Here is a 19,394-nt window from a genome sequence, read left to right on the forward strand (position 1 = left end):
TTCATCCCACCATCAAACTCACCATGGACTACTCTCAACTGTCTGTCTCATTCTTGGACACATGCGTCTCCATCAAGGATGGACACCTCAGCACCACACTCTACCGCAAACCCACAGACAACCTCACAATGCTACACTTCTCCAGCTTCCACCCAAAACATATTAAACAGCCGTTCCCTATGGACGAGCCCTACGCATACACCGGATCTGCTCAGATGAGGAGGAACGTGACGGACACCTGGAAGTACTCAAGGATTCCCTCACAAGAACGGGGTACGATGTTCAACTCATCGACCGCCAGTTCCGATGTGCCACAGCAAGGAACCGTATTGACCTCCTCAGGAGACAGACACGTGCTGCAACTGACATTGTTCAGTATTTCCCAGGGGCTGAAAAATTACGCCATGTTCTTCGTGACCTGCAATACATTATCAATGAGGATGAGCACCTCACCAAGACCTTCCCCACACCTCCACTACTTGCCTTTAAACAACCGCCAAACCTCAAACAGATCATTGTTCGTAGCAAACTGCCCGGCTCTCAGAACAACTCCATACAACCCTGTCACGGTGGACGCTGCAAACGTGTCAGATTGTGGACATAGATGCCACTATTACGCGTGGCAACACCTCCCACCGTGTACATGGCAGGTACTCATGTGACTCAGCCAACATTGTCTATCTTATACGTTGCAGGCAGGGATGCCCGGAGGCATGGTACATTGGGGAAACCGAGCAAAGGCTATGACAACGGATGAATGGGCACCGCACAACAATCAACAGACAGGAGGGTTCCCTCCAGTTGGGGAACACTTCAGTGGTCCAGGACATTCAGCCTTGGACCTTCGGGTGACCATCCTCCAAGGCGGACTTCGGGACAGGCAGCAGAGGAAAGTGGCCGGGCAGAGGCTGATAGCTAAGTTCGGTACCCATAGGGAGGGCCTCAACCAGGACAGGTGATCACCATTGCACTACACACACACACACACACACACACACAGATATTCCTATACACACACACTCTCGCATACACACGGACACAGATACACACAGACGCGCACACAGACACCCACACACACCCTTATAGACACACAGACTCCCACACATGCACCCCTTCACAGACTTAAGACACTCTGCACTCACTACACACACACACACACCTTCTCACACTCACAACCCCCACCCCAGACAGACACACACACAGACAAAGACCCACATGCACACATATATTTTGTGTGGTGAATCTTTTTGGTACTTTCAGAGTTACATTGCACTTTGCTCAAAAACCACATACATTCATGTAGAACTCTGAGCTCAAAAACTGCATGAATTTATGTAAAACTCTGTTATCTCACTTTTTAGATTGGAATCAATCTAAACATCAGGTCATAGACAGAGAACACAGGGGGCTAACACCTTCAACATATTGTCTAGCTATCACCATTGTTAACAGCTAACCCGAGAATGCAACTTTAAAAAAAAGGGTTTTGTGATTTACACATGAAAGAAGTGAAACTATCACTGTATTCTAACAGATGAAAGGCTTAACAGACAATCAATTCTTCAATGTATAATTTCAGTTACATCACACTGCAAATTTTTGCTATAAATTCTGTGTTATGATCGAGCCCTCCACAATCACCTGATGAAGGAGCGTCGCTCCGAAAGCTAGTGTGCTTCCAATTAAACGTGTTGGACTATAACCTGGTGTTATGTGATTTTTAACTTTGTACACCCCAGTCCAACACCGGCATCTCCGAATCTTAGCTCTCCCAGACTGCAGTCAGTGAGAACATCAATGATTCAAGGAGAAGCTTCATTCACACTCTGTTTCATTGTAAAAAACATCCAAAGAAGTGTCATCTTGTTGGTTTTTTAATGGCATCTTAAGTACATATTTGCTTCTAAACAGCCTCACTGGCCATGAAATGCTAATTTTATACTTGTGGAATGTCAAAGTTCTTCATGTGATACAAGTGTTTCATATAATTAAAAACAAATTCTAAAGCTTTCTGTAATATATTGGTTTCCAGTTCAATTCAATCATAATTTATGTCATGATCTGAAATACTTATAAGTGAAAGGATTGAGTGCCTTTAATTTTCTGCATTGCTTTCTGTGAGAACACTCCACTGGATTAGCTGCTTACTTTACTTGCTGACATTATTTGTGCTGATGCCTTGAGCTGTCTTTGGCTTGGTACCAAATTTAAACTGGTGTCAAGAATGAGGAATCCACACTATAGTGATCACTAGATTTTTGTAGGCAGCTTTCTTCAAAGTCATCAGGGAGTATCATGGCTTTACCACTGACAGACTACTAATAGATGTAGCAAATGGAACAAAATTGTGACAAATGAATTTCAATGTAATCAAAAGTGAGGCCATCCGCTTTCAACCTATAAAAGAAGGATAAGTAGCAAAACATTGGAAACTGTGGAAATCCAAAAAGACTTGGGAGTCCAGATAAATTGATAAATGTCACGGACAGGGAGAGAAAACAATTATAAACACTGAATGGAATGCTGGCTTTTAGAACTAGATGAATAGAATACAAGGTGGTAAAAATTATGCCTTCTCGCTGACTTTATGTCAAAGTCCTAGCTTTGACATAATTGAAGTACTATGGACAGGATATATTGACCTTGGAGAAATTACAGTGTAAATTTATTAGAATGATACCTAACTCAAAAGAATAAATTACAACAGAAGACTTGAGATGTTGTGTTCCTTGGACTTTAGAAGAGGTGACTTGATTAAAGTTTTTAAACTGTTAAGGAGCAGTGAAAAGATAGATAGAAATATAAATTTCTGCTAGTTGAGGAACTTAGGACTAGAGGATATAAATTAAAAATTAAAACCCAGCCTTTCAGGAGTGAAATAGGAAATACTTCTACACAGAAGCAATGGTAGCAAAACGGAATTCTCTTTAGCAAACTAAACTAATACTCATTAAACCTAGAACTTAGAGAACAGTTTGTCACCCAGAGGTATTGAGAGCACAGGTGGGTCACAGTTTGGTGACACATCAGTCATGATCTCATTGAATGGCCAATCAGGTATATGGAGCTAAATGATGTCCTCCTATTCACATATTTTTGCAGGCCAAATTGGTGCTTAATTCCTGCCAAAGGCATTCAACTGTAGATAAATATCCAGTTATAAACCTTTCACCCCTTTCGAGGAAGAAAGCAGTGGAGTTAGTTTGCACTTGGTCAGCTTTTGCAAAGAGATATTGAGGTCAGTGGCAACTTTACTGAGCTAATAATAATGAGTAACTATACAACTCCCCCAAAATCACATCCAATGACAAAATTTATGAAAAATATTTACCTCAAAGGTGATCAGGCATAATAGCCCTCATCATCATTTAGACAGAGTAGCAAACCAGTGATTCAGAGAGAACAGTAGCAATGATGATTCACAGAGAGCAAAACTAATGATGATTCACAGAGAGCAAAACTAATGATGATTCACAGAGAAGAACACTAATGGTGATTCACAGAGAACATTACTAATGGTGATTCAGAGGGAACAGTACTAATGTGATTCACAGAGAACACTAATGGTGATTCAGAGGGAACAGTACTAATGATGATTCACAGAGAACACTAATGGTGATTGAGAGGGAGCAGTACAAGTGGAGATTCAGAGGCAGCAGTATGAACGGTGATTCACAGAGAACAGTAATAATGATGATTCAGAGAGAACAGTACTAATGGTGATTCAGGGAGAGCAGTACTAATGGTGATTCATAGACAGCAACAAGAACAGTCATACAGAGAGTAAGCAGTAGTAACAATTATTCATAGTGTACTATGCTAAATGTGTTTCCCTTTTTGAAATATTGGTTTTCCATCAAGAGAAATCTCACCTTCATTAGCACTATTTTTAATAAGGTAGCTCTTGATGGGTTTCTTAACCTGGTCATAATGAATATCATCATCATCAGACTCATCATAGTAACTTCCATTTGGGTTGTGTTCTCGTCCAGCCCTTCTAGCATCGTGGTCCCGATGGTTTTGCTGATAATTATGACTCCTTGAGGGGCTGGGACTTCGATTGTAACTCCTTGAGGGACTCGGACTTCGATCATAGCTCCTTGAGGGACTCGGACTTCGATCATAGCTGTTGTTTCTGCTAGAATCCTGGTCATGGTTATTATTATGATGGGAGTCACCGTGGTATAGATTTTGGTTTTGAATCCTTCTCAGTCTCCTGTCAGCTGGATCATAGTCCTCATCCTCATCAGAGGCATCATCGTGAGCATAGTCTGATCGACTAGAATAATAGCTGGCTGCTGGTGCTGTGTTAGTCACAGGAATCTGTACTTTATGGGGTCTCTTCACTGTCTTAAAAGAAAGGCCATAGCCATTAGTTAGCATAAAATCACTCAGCACTGAAGTCAAACAAGTACTTGCATATCAAAACAAGGACTTCCAAAAAGAATACGTTAGGTAAACGCAGTCAGTTTAAAATGAGGATGTGAGGAATCAGAATGGAGGTCACCCTAAGTGTAATATATTTGTAGAATATGTTACTGGGAAGATGTTGAATTGACAAGTCTTAAATGGGGTAAATGAATGAATGTGTTTCTAGAGGAAGATACAAGGCTATATCCCACAACCTCACATTTCTAGTGTGGATCAGCATTTGTAGTAAGCGTGGGTTGGAGAAATTGGTAATGCCCCATCTCTACCTCATGCTCCATGTGGGGTATATGTACACCATTAATAGAAGTGGTAAGAAGGGCCTAGGTAAGGCTAATCTCTGAAAAGAATTGGCTCTGCTGGGACTAAAGGTTTTTCCTGATTCCATAAAATACCTTAACTTCTACTTTTTAAATTAAATCCAAGAAAACCTCCCATGTTTAAATATTTGATTTTTGTTGACACAATGCACTACTGTAAAGTTATTTTCTCAACATTTATACAATCTGATCTCATTCCATGAGAATCACAGAAAGATTTGAGTTTCCTTTTTATTGTTAAAAGCTAAAGAATTTAGTGGAACTTTGGCAGGAGTTGGCCATGCCTTTGCTCTTTCCAGTACTTTGTGTTGCATTCATTCAATGGTTTGTCCCTTCCTCCTATCTCTGACTGTTTAAATATTACTAACATTAAAATGATCCTGAATAGATTAGAGTGCTGACAGTCTGACTGACCATGGTAGAGCTCACAGATAAGTTCACATGAACATTTTTCAGTTAATGACAGGACAATGATTCTGTTTGCTCTCTCTTTCACTTGGAACATTGATTAAGTAAAGGAAATTCACAACCATTGCATTATTCCCATTTCTATAATATATATAGTGTTATTTAATTACCACCTTCTACTCAGTGACAGCTCAGCACCTCAACCAATCTCAACTGGCACTTCATTGCAGTAGCGCTACATTTTCAAAGGTACTATCTTTGGATGTGTTAAAATGAGAACCTTTCAAGCTGACATAACAATTCCCATGACACTATTTAAAGAAGAGTTAGTTAGGCCACATTTGGAATACTGCTTTCAATTCTGGTCTCCCTGCTAAAGGAAAGATGTTGTGAAACTTGGTAAGAGTTCAGAAAGGATTTACAAGAGTGTTGCCAGGACTGGAGCGTTTGAACTATAGGGAGAGGCAGAATAAGCTGATGCTGTTTTCCCCAAGTGTCAGAGATTGAAGAGTGACCTTGCAGAGGTTTATAAAATCATGAGGAACATGGATAGGGTGAACACCCAAAATCTTTTCTCCAGAGTAGGGGAGTCCAAAACTAGAGGGCATAGGCTTAAGGTGAGAGTGGAAAGATTTAGAAGAGACCTAAGTGGCAATATCTTCATACAGAGCATGGTGTGTGTATGGAATGAGCTGCCAGAGGAAATGGTGGAGGCTGTTACAATTACAACATTTAAAAGGGGGCATCTGGATGGGTACATGAAGAGGAAGGGTACTGGGGGCTATGAGCCAAACGCTGGCAAATGGGACTAGATTGATTTGGGATATCTGGTCGCATGGACAAGTTGGACCGAAGGGTCTGTTTCTGTGCTGTACAGCTCTATGATTATATTTATCCCTCAGGCAAGCAATAAACAGTTTAATTGATCATCATTTGGAGGATCTTCCTCTAACCAAACTGTCTGCTGCTTTTCCTTATATTACAAAAGTGATTTTTAGTTAAAAAGACCTTCATTGACGAGAAATGTTTTATATTATGTTAGGTCATCGCAGGTTAATTGTGTCTCTTCTATTTAATCTTTTTACAATATGTTCTTACAATCCAGTTAAAACTGACAAACCAGGGATTATTATTTATGCCTGTTTATCCTGAGGCTATTAAGGACAAAAATTGTTGGCATGATATTACAAATGGGCCATGCTAGTTTAGAAGGGGCATTCTAAAGGAACAAATTAAACTGATTGAATTCTGCTGCTGAGGAGGCAGCTTGCAAATGTTTTTTGCTTCTGTTGCTGGTCCAAAACTGAGCAAATACTTAATTCAATTTACACTCTGTCTGGTGCAATTTAATGCATAATTTTTGGGTTTCCACTCCTATACTGTTGTGACTCAGAGCAAAGAGATAATAATAGATATTTCAGACTCTAAGGATTTTTGCCTAAGATCAACACAGAATTTTTTCATACTCACTATGTTCACAGATTTTCCAGAACGCTTTAGATTCTGGATGGCGAAAGAGGAGGTCACATTGTCCATAGAAACACCATTCACCATAACAATCCTGTCCTTTATCCTGAAGAGAAAGAACCATTTCAAATTAAAGTTGGAAGTACACCATATCACAAGACAGCTTTATGTTATTTCCTGTTAGCAAATTGTTCCGTTCCTCTCTAAACCTTTGCAGGAGATGGTCCAGCATGTTGATGTGCGAGTCCAAGATACTGAGATCCAACTTTTTGAGACAACGGAGACTCTCTCTCTAAATAGGCTGCAGAGGGCATAATCCAGAGTCCCATCCCTTAACATGGCACCAACCATTTTAAAAGGTTCAGGAAGGCAGCTGCCCAATAAAACAGCAGTTGCCTCCAATAATTTAGTTTTCATTGCCAGGAGTGGGAAACATGACAAGTGCAGCTTGCAACTGGTAGGAACATTGTGGTTTACCCACTTACAGGCGGGCATTTCACCATGCAGCATTTACAATGGTTGCCAACCGGTGGATGGCTTGTCATTCCTTCGGGGCCACCCTTGGTAAAAATAATCAGTTAAGCCCACTTGAGCAACTGGACATCATGCAGGGGTTATGAGCTGGGAGTCACCTCCCAAATCCTTTCTACCATCTGTCCCCATTCTCCTCCTGAGAAATCTCTAACCTCCCACATCATTTACCTTTGTCCTGTGTTCTCTGTTGCCATTGAACACAAGAGCTGCTAGGGTCCTGATTGGCAGCCAGCTCTTCCTGGGCAGGACTTGCACTCACAGGGTCTTCATTCCAGGGGAAGGCCTGGATGGGGGCTTGTGATCTTGTGGATTTGGCACGTGTTTTGGTGGGCCATTCCTGAATGGGGTGGTACATGTCTCTCTGCAGCTCTCCAGCCAGGAGACAAGATCCACAACTCCTCAAATAGATTAAAGATGTATTTAGAGCTGAAAATGTGTTGCTGGAAAAGCGCAGCAGGTCAGGCAGCATCCAGGGAACAGGAGAATCGACGTTTCGGGCACAGGCCCTTCTTCAGGAATGAGGAAAGTTTGTCCAGCAGGCTAAGATAAAAGGTAGGGAGGAGGGACTTGGGGGAGGGGCGTCGGAAATGTGATAGGTGGAAAGAGGTCAAGGTGAGGGTGATAGGTCAGACTGGGGTGGGGGCGGAGAGGTCGGAAAGAAGATTGCAGGTTAGGAAGGCGGTGCTGAATTCGATGGATTTGACTGAGACAGGGTGGGGGGAGGGGAAATGAGGAAACTGGTGAAATCCTAGGTCATCCCTTGTGGTTGGAGGGTTCCTAGGCGGAAGATGAGGCGTTCTTCCTCCAACCGTCGTTTTGTTGTGGTCTGACGATGGAGGGGTCCAAAGACCTGCATATCTTTGGTGGAGTGGGAGGGGGAATTGAAATGTTGAGCACGGGGCGGTTGGGTTGGTTGGTCCGGGTGTCCCAGAGGTGTTCTCTGAAACGCTCCGCAAGTAGCCGGCCTGTCTCCCCAATATAGAGGAGGCCACATCAGGTGCAGAGGATGCAATAGATAATGTGTGTGGAGGTGCAGGTGAATCTGTGGCGGATATGGAAGTTTCCTTTGGGGCCTTGGAGGGAGGTGAGGGGGGAAGTGTGGGCGCAAGTCTTGCACCTCCTGCGGTTGCAGGGGAAGGTGCCGGGAGTGGAGGTTGGGTTGGTGGGGGGTGTGGATCTGACGAGGGAGTCACGGAGGGAGTGGTCTTTATGGAATGCTGATAGGGGAGGGGAGGGAAATATATCCTTGGTGGTGGGGTCCGTTTGGAGGTGGCGGAAATGACGACGGATGATGCGCTGTACATGGAGATTGGTGGGGTGGTAGGTGAGGACCAGTGGGGTTCTGTCCTGGTGGCGGTTGGAGGGGCGGGGTTCAAGGACGGAGGAGCGGGAAGTGGAAGAGATGCGGTGGAGGGCATCGTCGACCACGTCGGGGGGGAAATTGCGGTCCTTGAAGAAGGAGGCCATCTGGGTTGTGCGTTTTTGGAACTGGTCCTCCTGGGAGCAGATGCGGCGGAGTCGAAGGAATTGGGAGAATGGGATGGGGGCAGGATGGGAGGAGGTGTAGTCCAGGTAGCTGTGGGAGTCGGTTGGTTTGTAGTAGATGTCCGTGTTGATTCGGTCGCCTGAGATAGAAATAGAAAGGTCGAGGAAGGGGAGGGAGGAATCTGAGACTGTCCAGGTGAATTTGAGGTCGGGGTGGAAGGTGTTGGTGAAGTGGATGAACTGTTCAACCTCCTCGTGGGAGCATGAGGCGGCGCTGATACACACATTGATGTAGCAGAGGAAAAGGTGGGGGGTGGGGCCAGTGTAGTTGCGGAAGATGGATTGTTCCACATATCCTACGAAGAGGCAGACATAGCTGGGGCCCATGCGGGTGCCCATGGCTACTCCTTTCGTTTGAAGGAAGTGGGAGGATTGGAAAGAGAAAAAAGATGTATTTAATCTCACCATGGATCCTAAGGTCATTCCAATATGGATACTGGGTGAGATGGCATGGGAGGTATAAGGGCAAAGATAGTGAGTGGGTCATGAGTTGGCAATGAGTCGGTACTGTTAGCATAGGGTCTATAAAGGGATATAGGGAGTTGACTGAAGGGGCATGGGATGGTATGAAGGTCCATTGGGAGATAGTGTGGAGGGCATGAGATGGCATGAGTTACTATGGATGGAGAATAGAGAAAAGGAGGGGCAATGCATTTATCAGAGGCATGATTTTTACTTCATTCCATTTTCTAAATTATCAACAATGTATCGGAACAAAGATGCAGGCCTTACGCACAACCTGTCTCCACCCCTGGCAGCCTCTGTGCTATTTCCAGGGTCACCTGCCACAGCTCCCAAAAGCCCCTTCCTTCAATGAAAATTCAAAGTTCAAATTCAATCCCGAGTCAGCATTGGGGCTTGCCCCTAACCTACACTTCCAACTCTGGAGAGAAATTTCAGGCAGAATTGTTTCCAGGATATTAAATTGTAGCCAGATTTCCATCCAACCCTAATCTTGTTGTTGAACACTAGGCTTGAAATAGGACATGGACTGGATCTCTAAAGACTTGAATCACAGTTACTGTTGATTATACAGTGCACTAGGTAATTGAAATCGGGACAAGTGAGTATTGACCAGAACGTGTAAGATGTGATTGATAGGATATTGCCTGATTTCTGACCTTTCAGATTTAGCTTCCAGTTTCTACATGAAACCTGGAAGGAGCTGATACCCAGTATAATTTATCCTCTCTTAATAGCATTACATCATGGGGTAAACTCTCTTGCTTAATTTAAACCACAGAAAAGATTTATCCCTTGCAGTAATTTGTGCAAATTCGAGAGGCCAAGAACTACTTAAAGTAAAAATTAACAACTTTATTTCTTAAAGGAATACAGAGAATAACTAACTAACAACTATTTACAACCCCTTCCTCTAACCTATCTTTTACTTACCCTTCTATAATATGAGTCCGATAAACCCCTGATTAAGATTTATCAAAATTCAAATCTCTAAACCAACCAGCTGTTGAATCTTCTCTTCATCTTCCTCTATCTTCTTCTTCTTAGGGATTTCTGTTTCATAGGTCACTGATCGATAAAGATACCTTTAAGAGAGCTATTTTTCAGGCAGTCAGTACATGCTGATGGCGTGGCAGTTCTCTCCCAACTGTTCAATTTTTCCCGGTCTTATACCCGCAAAGCATCAGATTGTGTCATTGGCTTTTAATATTGTCAGTATACTAAATTCAAACTTGATTGGAGTTTGGTATTTTTCAGGGTATAATTTAAACTGATTGGCATAATTTAAACTTTTTTGTCTCCAGGCAGCCAGCTATACTAGCTGCTGGACCAAAAGGTTATATTACATCTTGTTCAGAACACTTGGTGCTGTCAGGTAGTTCTGCTAGCTTTTAACTTTCTTAAAGGTACAGTACACCCACATCTTCATAACAGTAATGACAGAGCTGAGGTAAATTCTGCTCCGCAGCTTTTGTTTTTGCTGGGATCAGACAGACAGAGAATAAATCTGGTATTATCTGAGGTTTTGGTTCATTATTTCATTACTGAATAAGGTCACTGAGCTAATGAATTTATTCAATGTTATTCTATGAGTGGTTTTGAGTTTGATGATCCTTGTTACAGAGTTTCAGTTCACCTCCATCAACCCTCTCCAATTCTTGTATTGGTAAAATCTGCCTCAGATTTGCCTCTTGAATTGGCTGATTTCAACTGGGATGGTCACGAGGGTGTGTTGTAACTGGTCTTTGGACTTTCACAGAAAATATTCACCAGGTTTCCTGCTTGTGATTATTAGTCTAATACCCCTGTTGGAACATGCTTATGCATGGATCTTAAATCAGGCAGCCTTCACATGGTGAATGGTGGAAAGATCCTACAGCCATAGCAGAGGCATTTGTATGGAATAGGCATTGTAATTTCTTAGGGTAGTACAAAAGGGGCTTCAATTTGTAGCAAACCCCTGACGTGGATGACAGGGATGTGCGTGATGGAATAGCATTGAGGAGGATTTAATTTGCATCTTATCAGTCAGTACTTCGCTTTCTGGGAACAAACAGTGTAGGGAGAACCAGGTAGGAAAAGTGGTTTGACAGTGGTTAATCACCAGTGACAGGATACTTCAATCAGCACAAAAATGATCAAGTTATCATTGTGGTTCTTGAGGCTTGTGCAAGGAAATGAGACAGATAATTTGTACTCTGTGTTGATCTCACATCAAAGTCAGTTTTACACTGAAAGTAAGAATGTAAAATGGCTCAATTTTGACAATGAGTATTTTGGATTCTGGGAGTGTGATTGGGTTGTAACTCTCACAATGCTCTGGAATTTGAGTTCGCTATCTCAATCACGTCGTGGAACAATTATTCTTTGTGCCTGTCTGTTAGCAGCTCATCAAGAGATCCAAGATTAGATTGCCTCACTGTCCTTTTGGTTCAAGGTGATGAATGCATCAGCACAGCAGACCAATCAAGATTTATTTTTGCCAAAGGTCTAGCTGTTACTATAATCATTAATATTCCCTGAGACGAAGTTTGAATCACATCTCCTCCTTTTAATTTCTTTCAGCCACTGTTGTAATGATCTGTCGTTATAATCTGAGGTGCACTTGGAACCTGGTGATAGTTTCATGTACAAGTGTAGGTCCAATGAATTACAAGGAAATGAACGGCTGTGATGATCTGGAGTATAATGTTACAAGCTACTAATAAAATATAATAAGCCATTATTTGTGTTGCTTTACTCCAGAATTAAATCACCAGTTTTGCTGACTGGAAGAGATCATAATATTAGAAGCACTGAAGCTGGTGTAACAATGCAATTGGTGTTTTTCAATCAAATATTTTGGAATATCTGATTGAGATATCAGAAGGAAACTTCTAAGAGCAATTGCTACAATATACTAATTCATATTTGGGAACCCTCTCGTGTGCAAGTATAGAGATACAGGTACACATATTTCAAGACTTGTGATATATATCTTTGCATCTTTGAATGATGGATACAGTAACTTTGATCTTTTTACTCACATAATCTTCCCTTCAGCTGGTCCGAATCGAACAACATCTGAAACAAGAATGGCAGTTTCTCCAGTGGTACTGTTGGGTTTATCTATTCCTCCAGATATTGCAATACCAAATCCAATCTTTGAATCCTGCAACAAAATTATAAAAGACAAAGAATTACTACAGGCAGCAAGATGAAATGATTGTCAAATGGGTGCATCAGGAGGTACTTTTATGATTTTGGGTCGAAGGTATAGTAGAGAGAACTTATTATACTCCACAAATGATCATAGGTGTCTCTCTCCATTAGACAGACTCTATTAGCCTCATCGTTAGCTTGAAGGGCAGCACTCTGCATGTATGAGGTCAGATGAGGAACAGGTATCCATGAATCATCTTAGCCAGTACAAGGATTGACCCCACGTCCATTGATGCCATTCTGCATCACATCCTAGCTAGCTAAACTAACTGCCATCCCCACACCACCTCCAACCAACCTGTGCTTAATTGTTTAATTCTTACCATCGTAAACGTTGATGGAAATTGACTGACCAGGAGCACAAATGGCGATTGTACATTATGAGCTAATTTTACACTAAGCCAATGGGAATTAAAATGATGCAGAATGTAAACAGACTGTAGTGCACTAATGTTGGTTTTGTGTTACTGCTAAAGAAAAGGTTTACCCTGATTTCTCATACATAGAGCCAGTGGAGAGCCGCCAGTCTGATGGAAGTTGGAGAACTGCCTGCCTGTTTGAGCAGCAAGCCACTCAGAGAGGGTGAGAAATCCTAGCTGTTGAATGAAAAGTTTAGCATGACGGAGATGGGATTAATATGATGCTGGGGGAGAGTTACAGCAAGCTGGGCATTGAGGGACAGGGAAAATTTATTTTAGGGCTTTAATGCTGCTGCTGGATCTACAGAAATCATTGACAAGCCTCTTAAACTAATCTAGCAACAACCGTGTACAATCTTTATTTTAAAGCATTTTTTTCAGTGATATGTAGCAATCCTGTTAAGTTCACTGGTTAGGTTGGTCACAGCCAGTGAATGATGTTCAGAGCATGCAGGACCTATGTTCTACCCATTGGCATTTCAATCTTCCAATGTGGGCCTATTAACTGTGCAGTACCCAGACTTGTACAGATTAAACAGGTTTCTTCCTGTTCCTGATTGCCTGAGCTCCTAATCTCAGGTTCTCATCAAAATATCAAGGATCCAAAAATGGTTGGAAAGCATCATTAAGGCCTATGCTTTGATTTTTTTTATTGAAATGCTGCTAAATCTGGTTCACTTATCCTGTTATCAGATTTAATTCTTTATGGTTCACGAGTCTGTTCCTGAATAAGACAGTCTGGTTTAGCAGTGCAAATACAGGGAACTGGTTCACAGTCTTCAGGAATTTGAATTAAAATAACAACCAGAATAAAAGTAGCTTAAGATATTTTTGTTTACTGACACTGCATCCTTTTCTTTTCCTAAAAGGTTTTTTTTTATTCTTTAAGCTCAATCTGTTACAATAAATCAACAGAAAGAAGCAAAATTCTTCACCGATTGATCCCACTGAGAACCAAGAAGTATTAAGCAATTAAATAATTTAGGAAGGATCCATGGTAAATGGATCATGCTTGGACACTGGAGGGAGATTCATTGGATGAGGTGAAATTCATAACAGGGTAGAGAGATTCAGTGGATGAGGTGAAATTCATAACACGTAGATTGCGAAGTGATATGTGGGATAGGTGGGATTGATAGGCTGACCAGTTCCAATATCATAGGTGCTGAAGTAAAACTGAGGATCATTGAAGTAGACACAGTGGGTTAGCCCAACAGTATTACAATTACACAATTCTTTCTTGAGGCTTTTCCAGCATCTGGGTTGATGCTCTGTAACTACAGTTTTTAAAGTAGATAAGTGTTTTTATGAAGGGATTCCATTTCACTAATGAAACATCAGGCCAATCGACATCCAACAATCCGTTCTGGAAACGCTGCTCACATTTCGACAGCTGGAACTAATTTCACCACTATAGCTAAGACAATCTACAACATTTTAAAATAATCAACAAAGTTCAAACTGAGACAACCCACAACATTCTAAAAAAAAGGCAATTTGCCTTATCTCCCACTGTTAGCAGACCTTTAAAAATTTCCAGGATCCAGATCTGCATTTTTGCTAAAAAGCAAACATTCTCTTTTGGGACCACCCTACTCACATTCCAAATTTTGTCACTAATTTTGTTTTTTGGGGTATATCGTTTACATTCAGACAAATGAAAAATGGCACATTAGTCTTTGCCATTCTTACTTTTACCAAAAGTTATGCAGACCTAAAAAAACATAAACTTACCCGATTTATCACCACTGTGTGCTGCTCCCATATCAGAGTTTCTTCCATTTCTACAAACTGTAAAGAATAAAACAGATTACTATTATATTACATTCCTGTTTAAAGTCCAACATGGTTGTTGAATTTTTTTTTTTACATTACATTACAGTGTGGAAACAGGCCCACCGACCCGCCGAAGCGCAACCCACCCATGCCCCTACATTTACCCCTTACCTAACACTACGGGCAATTTAGCATGGCCAATTCACCTGACCTGCACATCTTTGGACTGTGGGAGGAAACCGGAGCACCCGGAGGAAACCCACGCAGACACGGGGAGAACATGCAAACTCCACACAGTCAGTCGCCTGAGGCAGGAATTGAACCCGAGTCTCAGGCGCTGTGAGGCAGCAGTGCTAACCACTGTGCCACCGTGCCGCCCACTGCCACCGTGCCGCCCAATTTTGTTGGGCTACAGTTCACTAGGCACTGTCTTTTGATACTGAGCTGAAAATGTGTTGCTGGAAAAGTATAGCAGGTCAGGCAGCATCCAAGGAGCAGGAGAATCGACATTTTGGGCATGAGCCCTTCTTCAGGACTGTCTTTTGATAGTGTAGCTTATGATGGGGTCAAATTGTCTCTCTTTATGTTGCTCAGACATCCATTCTTAAATTTTCAGTCTGTACTAAGAGGTGGAGTGAAAAATGTTGGCCTGAACTGTATGATCATGCAGCATGGGAATGTACAGCCCTCTCAAGCTGGGAGCCTTACAGAACACCCACCTCAAGAAAGTAAAATCAAAACACTCATCAACTGGTCTAAATCTCAACACTGCAATCGTCCCAAACTTTAAAGGAATCATTTATCTTTGATTAGTTGGTGGTTGGACTCATATTTGAAAAAGAAATTTTGAACCCAGACAGGTATTGGTCATGTGACCGGCTTGTTTCCACCATTTTTTATAATTGGGAGAGACTGCTGAGCTGGTCTGGTGTCTGGTATTCTTCAGCTCCATCTGTAGCCATTCGAATGGAAATTTGGAGCATCATTTAACGTAGGCAAAAGGAACCTCAGCCACCAGCTGCAAAACCAGTCTGAGCTCCACAATGTCTAGTTTTGGGAAGGCTACCAAATGAAACACTTAAATCAAGCACTTCACTGGTCGGTGATGGTCATTCTGTGTGCCAATGACCTTGGGTGGAAATCCCACTTCCCAGGAGCTGCTGGCCAATTAGAGAGCAGGGGCTGTGCCTTAATCAACAGTATCAAAAGGGCAGCATGGTGGCTCAGTGTTTAGCACTGCTGCCTCACAGCACCAGGGACCCAGGTTTGATTCCTGCCTCGGGCGACTGTCTATGTGGAGTTTGCACATTCTTCCGGTGTCTGCGTGGGTTTCTTCCAGGTGCTCTTGTTTCCTCCCACAATCCAAAGATGTGCAGGTCAGGTGAATTGCTCATGCACAATAGCGTTAGGTGCATTAGTCAGGGATAAATATAGAGTTGGGGAATCGGTCTGGGTGGGTTACTCTTCGGAGGGTCAGTATGGACCTTTTGGGCCAAATAGCCTGTTTCCACACTGTAGGGAATCTAATCTAATCAGTATCAATGGGGAGGTGTGTCGGGGTTAGGCTGGGAGGAATTTGCCAGCTCAATTAAATGTCTCCACCTCACTACCCACTTCAGGGAGTGACATGAAGTATTAACCTGGATTCTGCTTGTATTGTTTAGTTTGAAGTTTACCAACTGGAGTTCAGTGGCTGGAATCTTTTGGTACAGTAAATAATCTGCATTGCTTAGTTATTGGTTGAATATTTCCTATATAATTTTGTTAGGAATCAAAGCTGTGAGTTCAAATTCCACATTTAAACTTGAACATATAATGCAGGCAGATGTTTCAGTAAAGAATAAGCATTGTGAAACCTGTACTGCTATTTGAAGTGAATGTTACTTTAGAGGAGCAAAGCATTTCACATTTTCTTGACAGCATTTTTCTTCCCAAAAACAGATTATCTGCTAATTCATTTTCATTGTCGGATCTGCTGATACCATACTAACCTTCATAACAAGAAATAAATTTTTTATAAAGAATCAATTTGAATTAAAATATGATAGGATGCCTAACTAATTCAAATTTTGAAATCTTACTAATACCCTCATAAAGATAGAAGCTGAGTAATAAATATTCCTTTGACCTTTGAGCAAACTCCAGAAGATCAATGTTATCTTCTAATCTACACTGTTCAGCATGAATTCCCGGTACATTCCAGAAATTGTTCTAGCAAGGTTGAATCTATAATGCCCTATATAGTTGCAATGTCTTTGTTTAACCAGTGCATGTCAAAACCTAACTTTGCCCAATTAGCAGAAAGGGGATACAGCAGCATCACTTAATTTCCACATTGTTGGTGTTGGGGTTTTTGGGGGAGGGGGAAAAGAGGTGGGAAGATTTCCAGTTTCTCTTCAACCTGCTAGTTTATATATGTATCAATTTCATTCAGTTGGGTTCAAGACACAGTCCAGAATTTGAGTACATAATCCACATGGATAATTCAATGGAACACTGAGAGAGTTCTGCTTTGTCAGAGGTGCAATCTTTCAGGTGAGATATCAAAACTGCATGCTTTTTTCAGATGGATTTAGAAGATCCCATGGAACTATTTGAAGTTGAGTAGCACATTTACCTGATATTCTGGCCCTAATTTCTCCCTCAGTGAACATTAATGAACTAGGATAACTGATAATTTATCTCATTGCTCTTTGTGCCATCTCGTTGCGTGAAAATTGATCACTGGCTTTGCATGGTGAACAATTCTCTGCACTTCTAAGGTAATTCATCAAATATGAAGCAGTCTGGGTTCCCTGAGTGTAAAGCACTTTATTTAAATTTACTGTAGCTCAGTGTGCGACTGCATCAGACAGTTTAGAGTCTGCCACATAGAATGCCAGGAGCTGACAACAGCAAACAAAAATCTGCAGATGCTGAGATCTTAAACTAAAACAGGAATTGCCGCAGGTCTGACAGTATTTGTGGAGAGAAAGCAGAGTTAACATTTTGGGTCCAGTGACTATTTTTCAGAAGAGTCAGACAATAGTTCAGATGCATCCAGTGGTTATAGCATCCTGTACCTGACGAAGGAGCAGCGCCCCGAAAGCTTGTACTTCCAAATAACCTGGTGTTGCGTGAGTTTTAACTTCCTCCTTTTGATGATTCACTAAAGTCACCTGTGATCTCAGGTGGATGTCAAATATTTGAACAAAAGCAAGGAAGTTATCCCTGAAGTCCTGGGCAGTGTCTGTCACTCAAACAACATCACAAAAATAAAATCAGATTATCTGGTTGTTGCCTCTGCCTTTGGGAGTTTGCAGTCTGTACATTGGCTGCTGTGTTTTCTACATTTTAGCAGTGATCACACTCCAAAAGTATTTCCTTGACTAAAAAACACCCGGTGGCTGTGAAAAGTGCTATACAAATGGCTCTTTTTTGGTAATCCTTATTAAAGTCTGTCTTGTTTGCACTCAACCACATTCTACAGTAACTTGTATTAGGAATGTGAACTGGCCTTAAATAAATATGAGAAATTTATCTTTGAAGCTGGAATGACTATGTGACTTCTGTACCTGAGGCAGACATGAACTGTTTTGCAGCATGGAATTGTTCAACCATCTGGAAAACAGATTCTTATCCCAGACAGGACTCTCGATATAATTCAGCAGCAATGCAAAAGCAAAAGGTAATGAGAATTTCTGGATAATTAATTGTGAGTGTAGAGATTTTAGGTAGTGATAACCAAACCAGTTTTGTTTATCCATGTGCTGCAAAGAAAGTCACCAACCAGCAGACTGTTCTTTATCACAAGCAATATGGACTGAGTTTAGATATTGAGACTTCTAATCACAGTTCACCTTGTTGGCTCGAGTGTGAAATGCACTGCTAATTGTGGTATGGTGTTTAGATGAGAGGCTCCAGGTTCAATCAATGATTGAAGATGGATTAACAAATCTCAACTGGGACAGAACTTGGCTGTGACAGTTAGAGTCCATGCTCTTTGTGCAGTGAGATGGGTGGTCAGAGGGGGGTTGAACATAAACAAGACGCAAGCCCTAAATATGTTAAAAGGACAGAAAAGCAATACATCCTTAGAATTAGACAGTATTTATCCCTGAAGGAGACATGTATGAGGTACAGAAAATTGTTATGTGAGAGTCTGGGGAGCAGAAAGTAGATTTCAAACAGGCTAATTTAAAATAATTAAAATCAAATTATGGAGATCCGAGGTAAAACTTGGGAATGGATAAGAAACTAAGAAGCAAAACACCTTGCTAGAAACCTGAACTAAAAATAAAAGGAAAATGCTGAAAATACTCAGCAGCTTGGGTGGCAGCTTAGTTCCTGATAGGAAAGGACTCCTGACCTGCTCGCTTGAATAAAGAACTGCAATTGTGGAACTGTGTTGCCATATAAAGGCATTGGCCCATTGTATCGTTATCAGTTCTTTGCAAGAATAACTCAAATGAGGTGCCAGAGGAAGCGGTGGAGGCTGGTACAATTGCAACATTTAAGAGGCATTTGGATGGGTATATGAATAAGAAGGGTTTGGAGGGATATGGGTCAGGTGCAGGCAGGTGGGACTAGATTGGGTTGGGATATCTGGTCAGCATGGATGGGTTGGACCGAAGGGTCTGTTTCCATGCTGTACACCTCTATCACTCTGTCACCCTATCACTTAGTCCCACTTCCCTGCCTTTTTCCTGTCGTCCTGCAAACATTTTTCTCTTGGAAATATGATCCAACTCATTCTTGAAAGCCACAATTATAAATGCCCCCACCCACTCTTAGCCCATCTATTTCCAATCCTAACTACACACTGTGAGAAAAAGATTTTCCTCTTGTTGCTGTT

The 19,394-nt window shown here is 41.7% G+C and overlaps 1 protein-coding gene across 2 annotated transcripts in view; it reads right to left on the reverse strand.

Annotated features, from left to right (window-relative positions):
* LOC122565244 (tight junction protein ZO-3-like) overlaps positions 1–19,394 on the reverse strand; it is a 95,573-nt gene that overhangs the window by 45,299 nt on the left and 30,880 nt on the right. For both annotated transcript variants that reach the window (XM_043721012.2, XM_087976104.1), the window contains exons 2-5: positions 14,519–14,575; positions 12,191–12,315; positions 6,627–6,729; positions 3,873–4,350 (exon numbers count right to left, since the gene is read on the reverse strand). In XM_043721012.2, the coding sequence (XP_043576947.2) occupies positions 3,873–4,350; positions 6,627–6,729; positions 12,191–12,315; positions 14,519–14,566 (754 nt within the window). In that variant the 5' untranslated portion in view covers positions 14,567–14,575. The remainder of the gene's footprint in view (positions 1–3,872; positions 4,351–6,626; positions 6,730–12,190; positions 12,316–14,518; positions 14,576–19,394) is intronic.

Source organism: Chiloscyllium plagiosum, unplaced genomic scaffold (assembly GCF_037043375.1).
Source record: "Chiloscyllium plagiosum isolate Xiang-an unplaced genomic scaffold, Cpla_swu_hap1 HiC_scaffold_28, whole genome shotgun sequence".
Lineage (NCBI taxonomy): Eukaryota > Metazoa > Chordata > Chondrichthyes > Orectolobiformes > Hemiscylliidae > Chiloscyllium > Chiloscyllium plagiosum.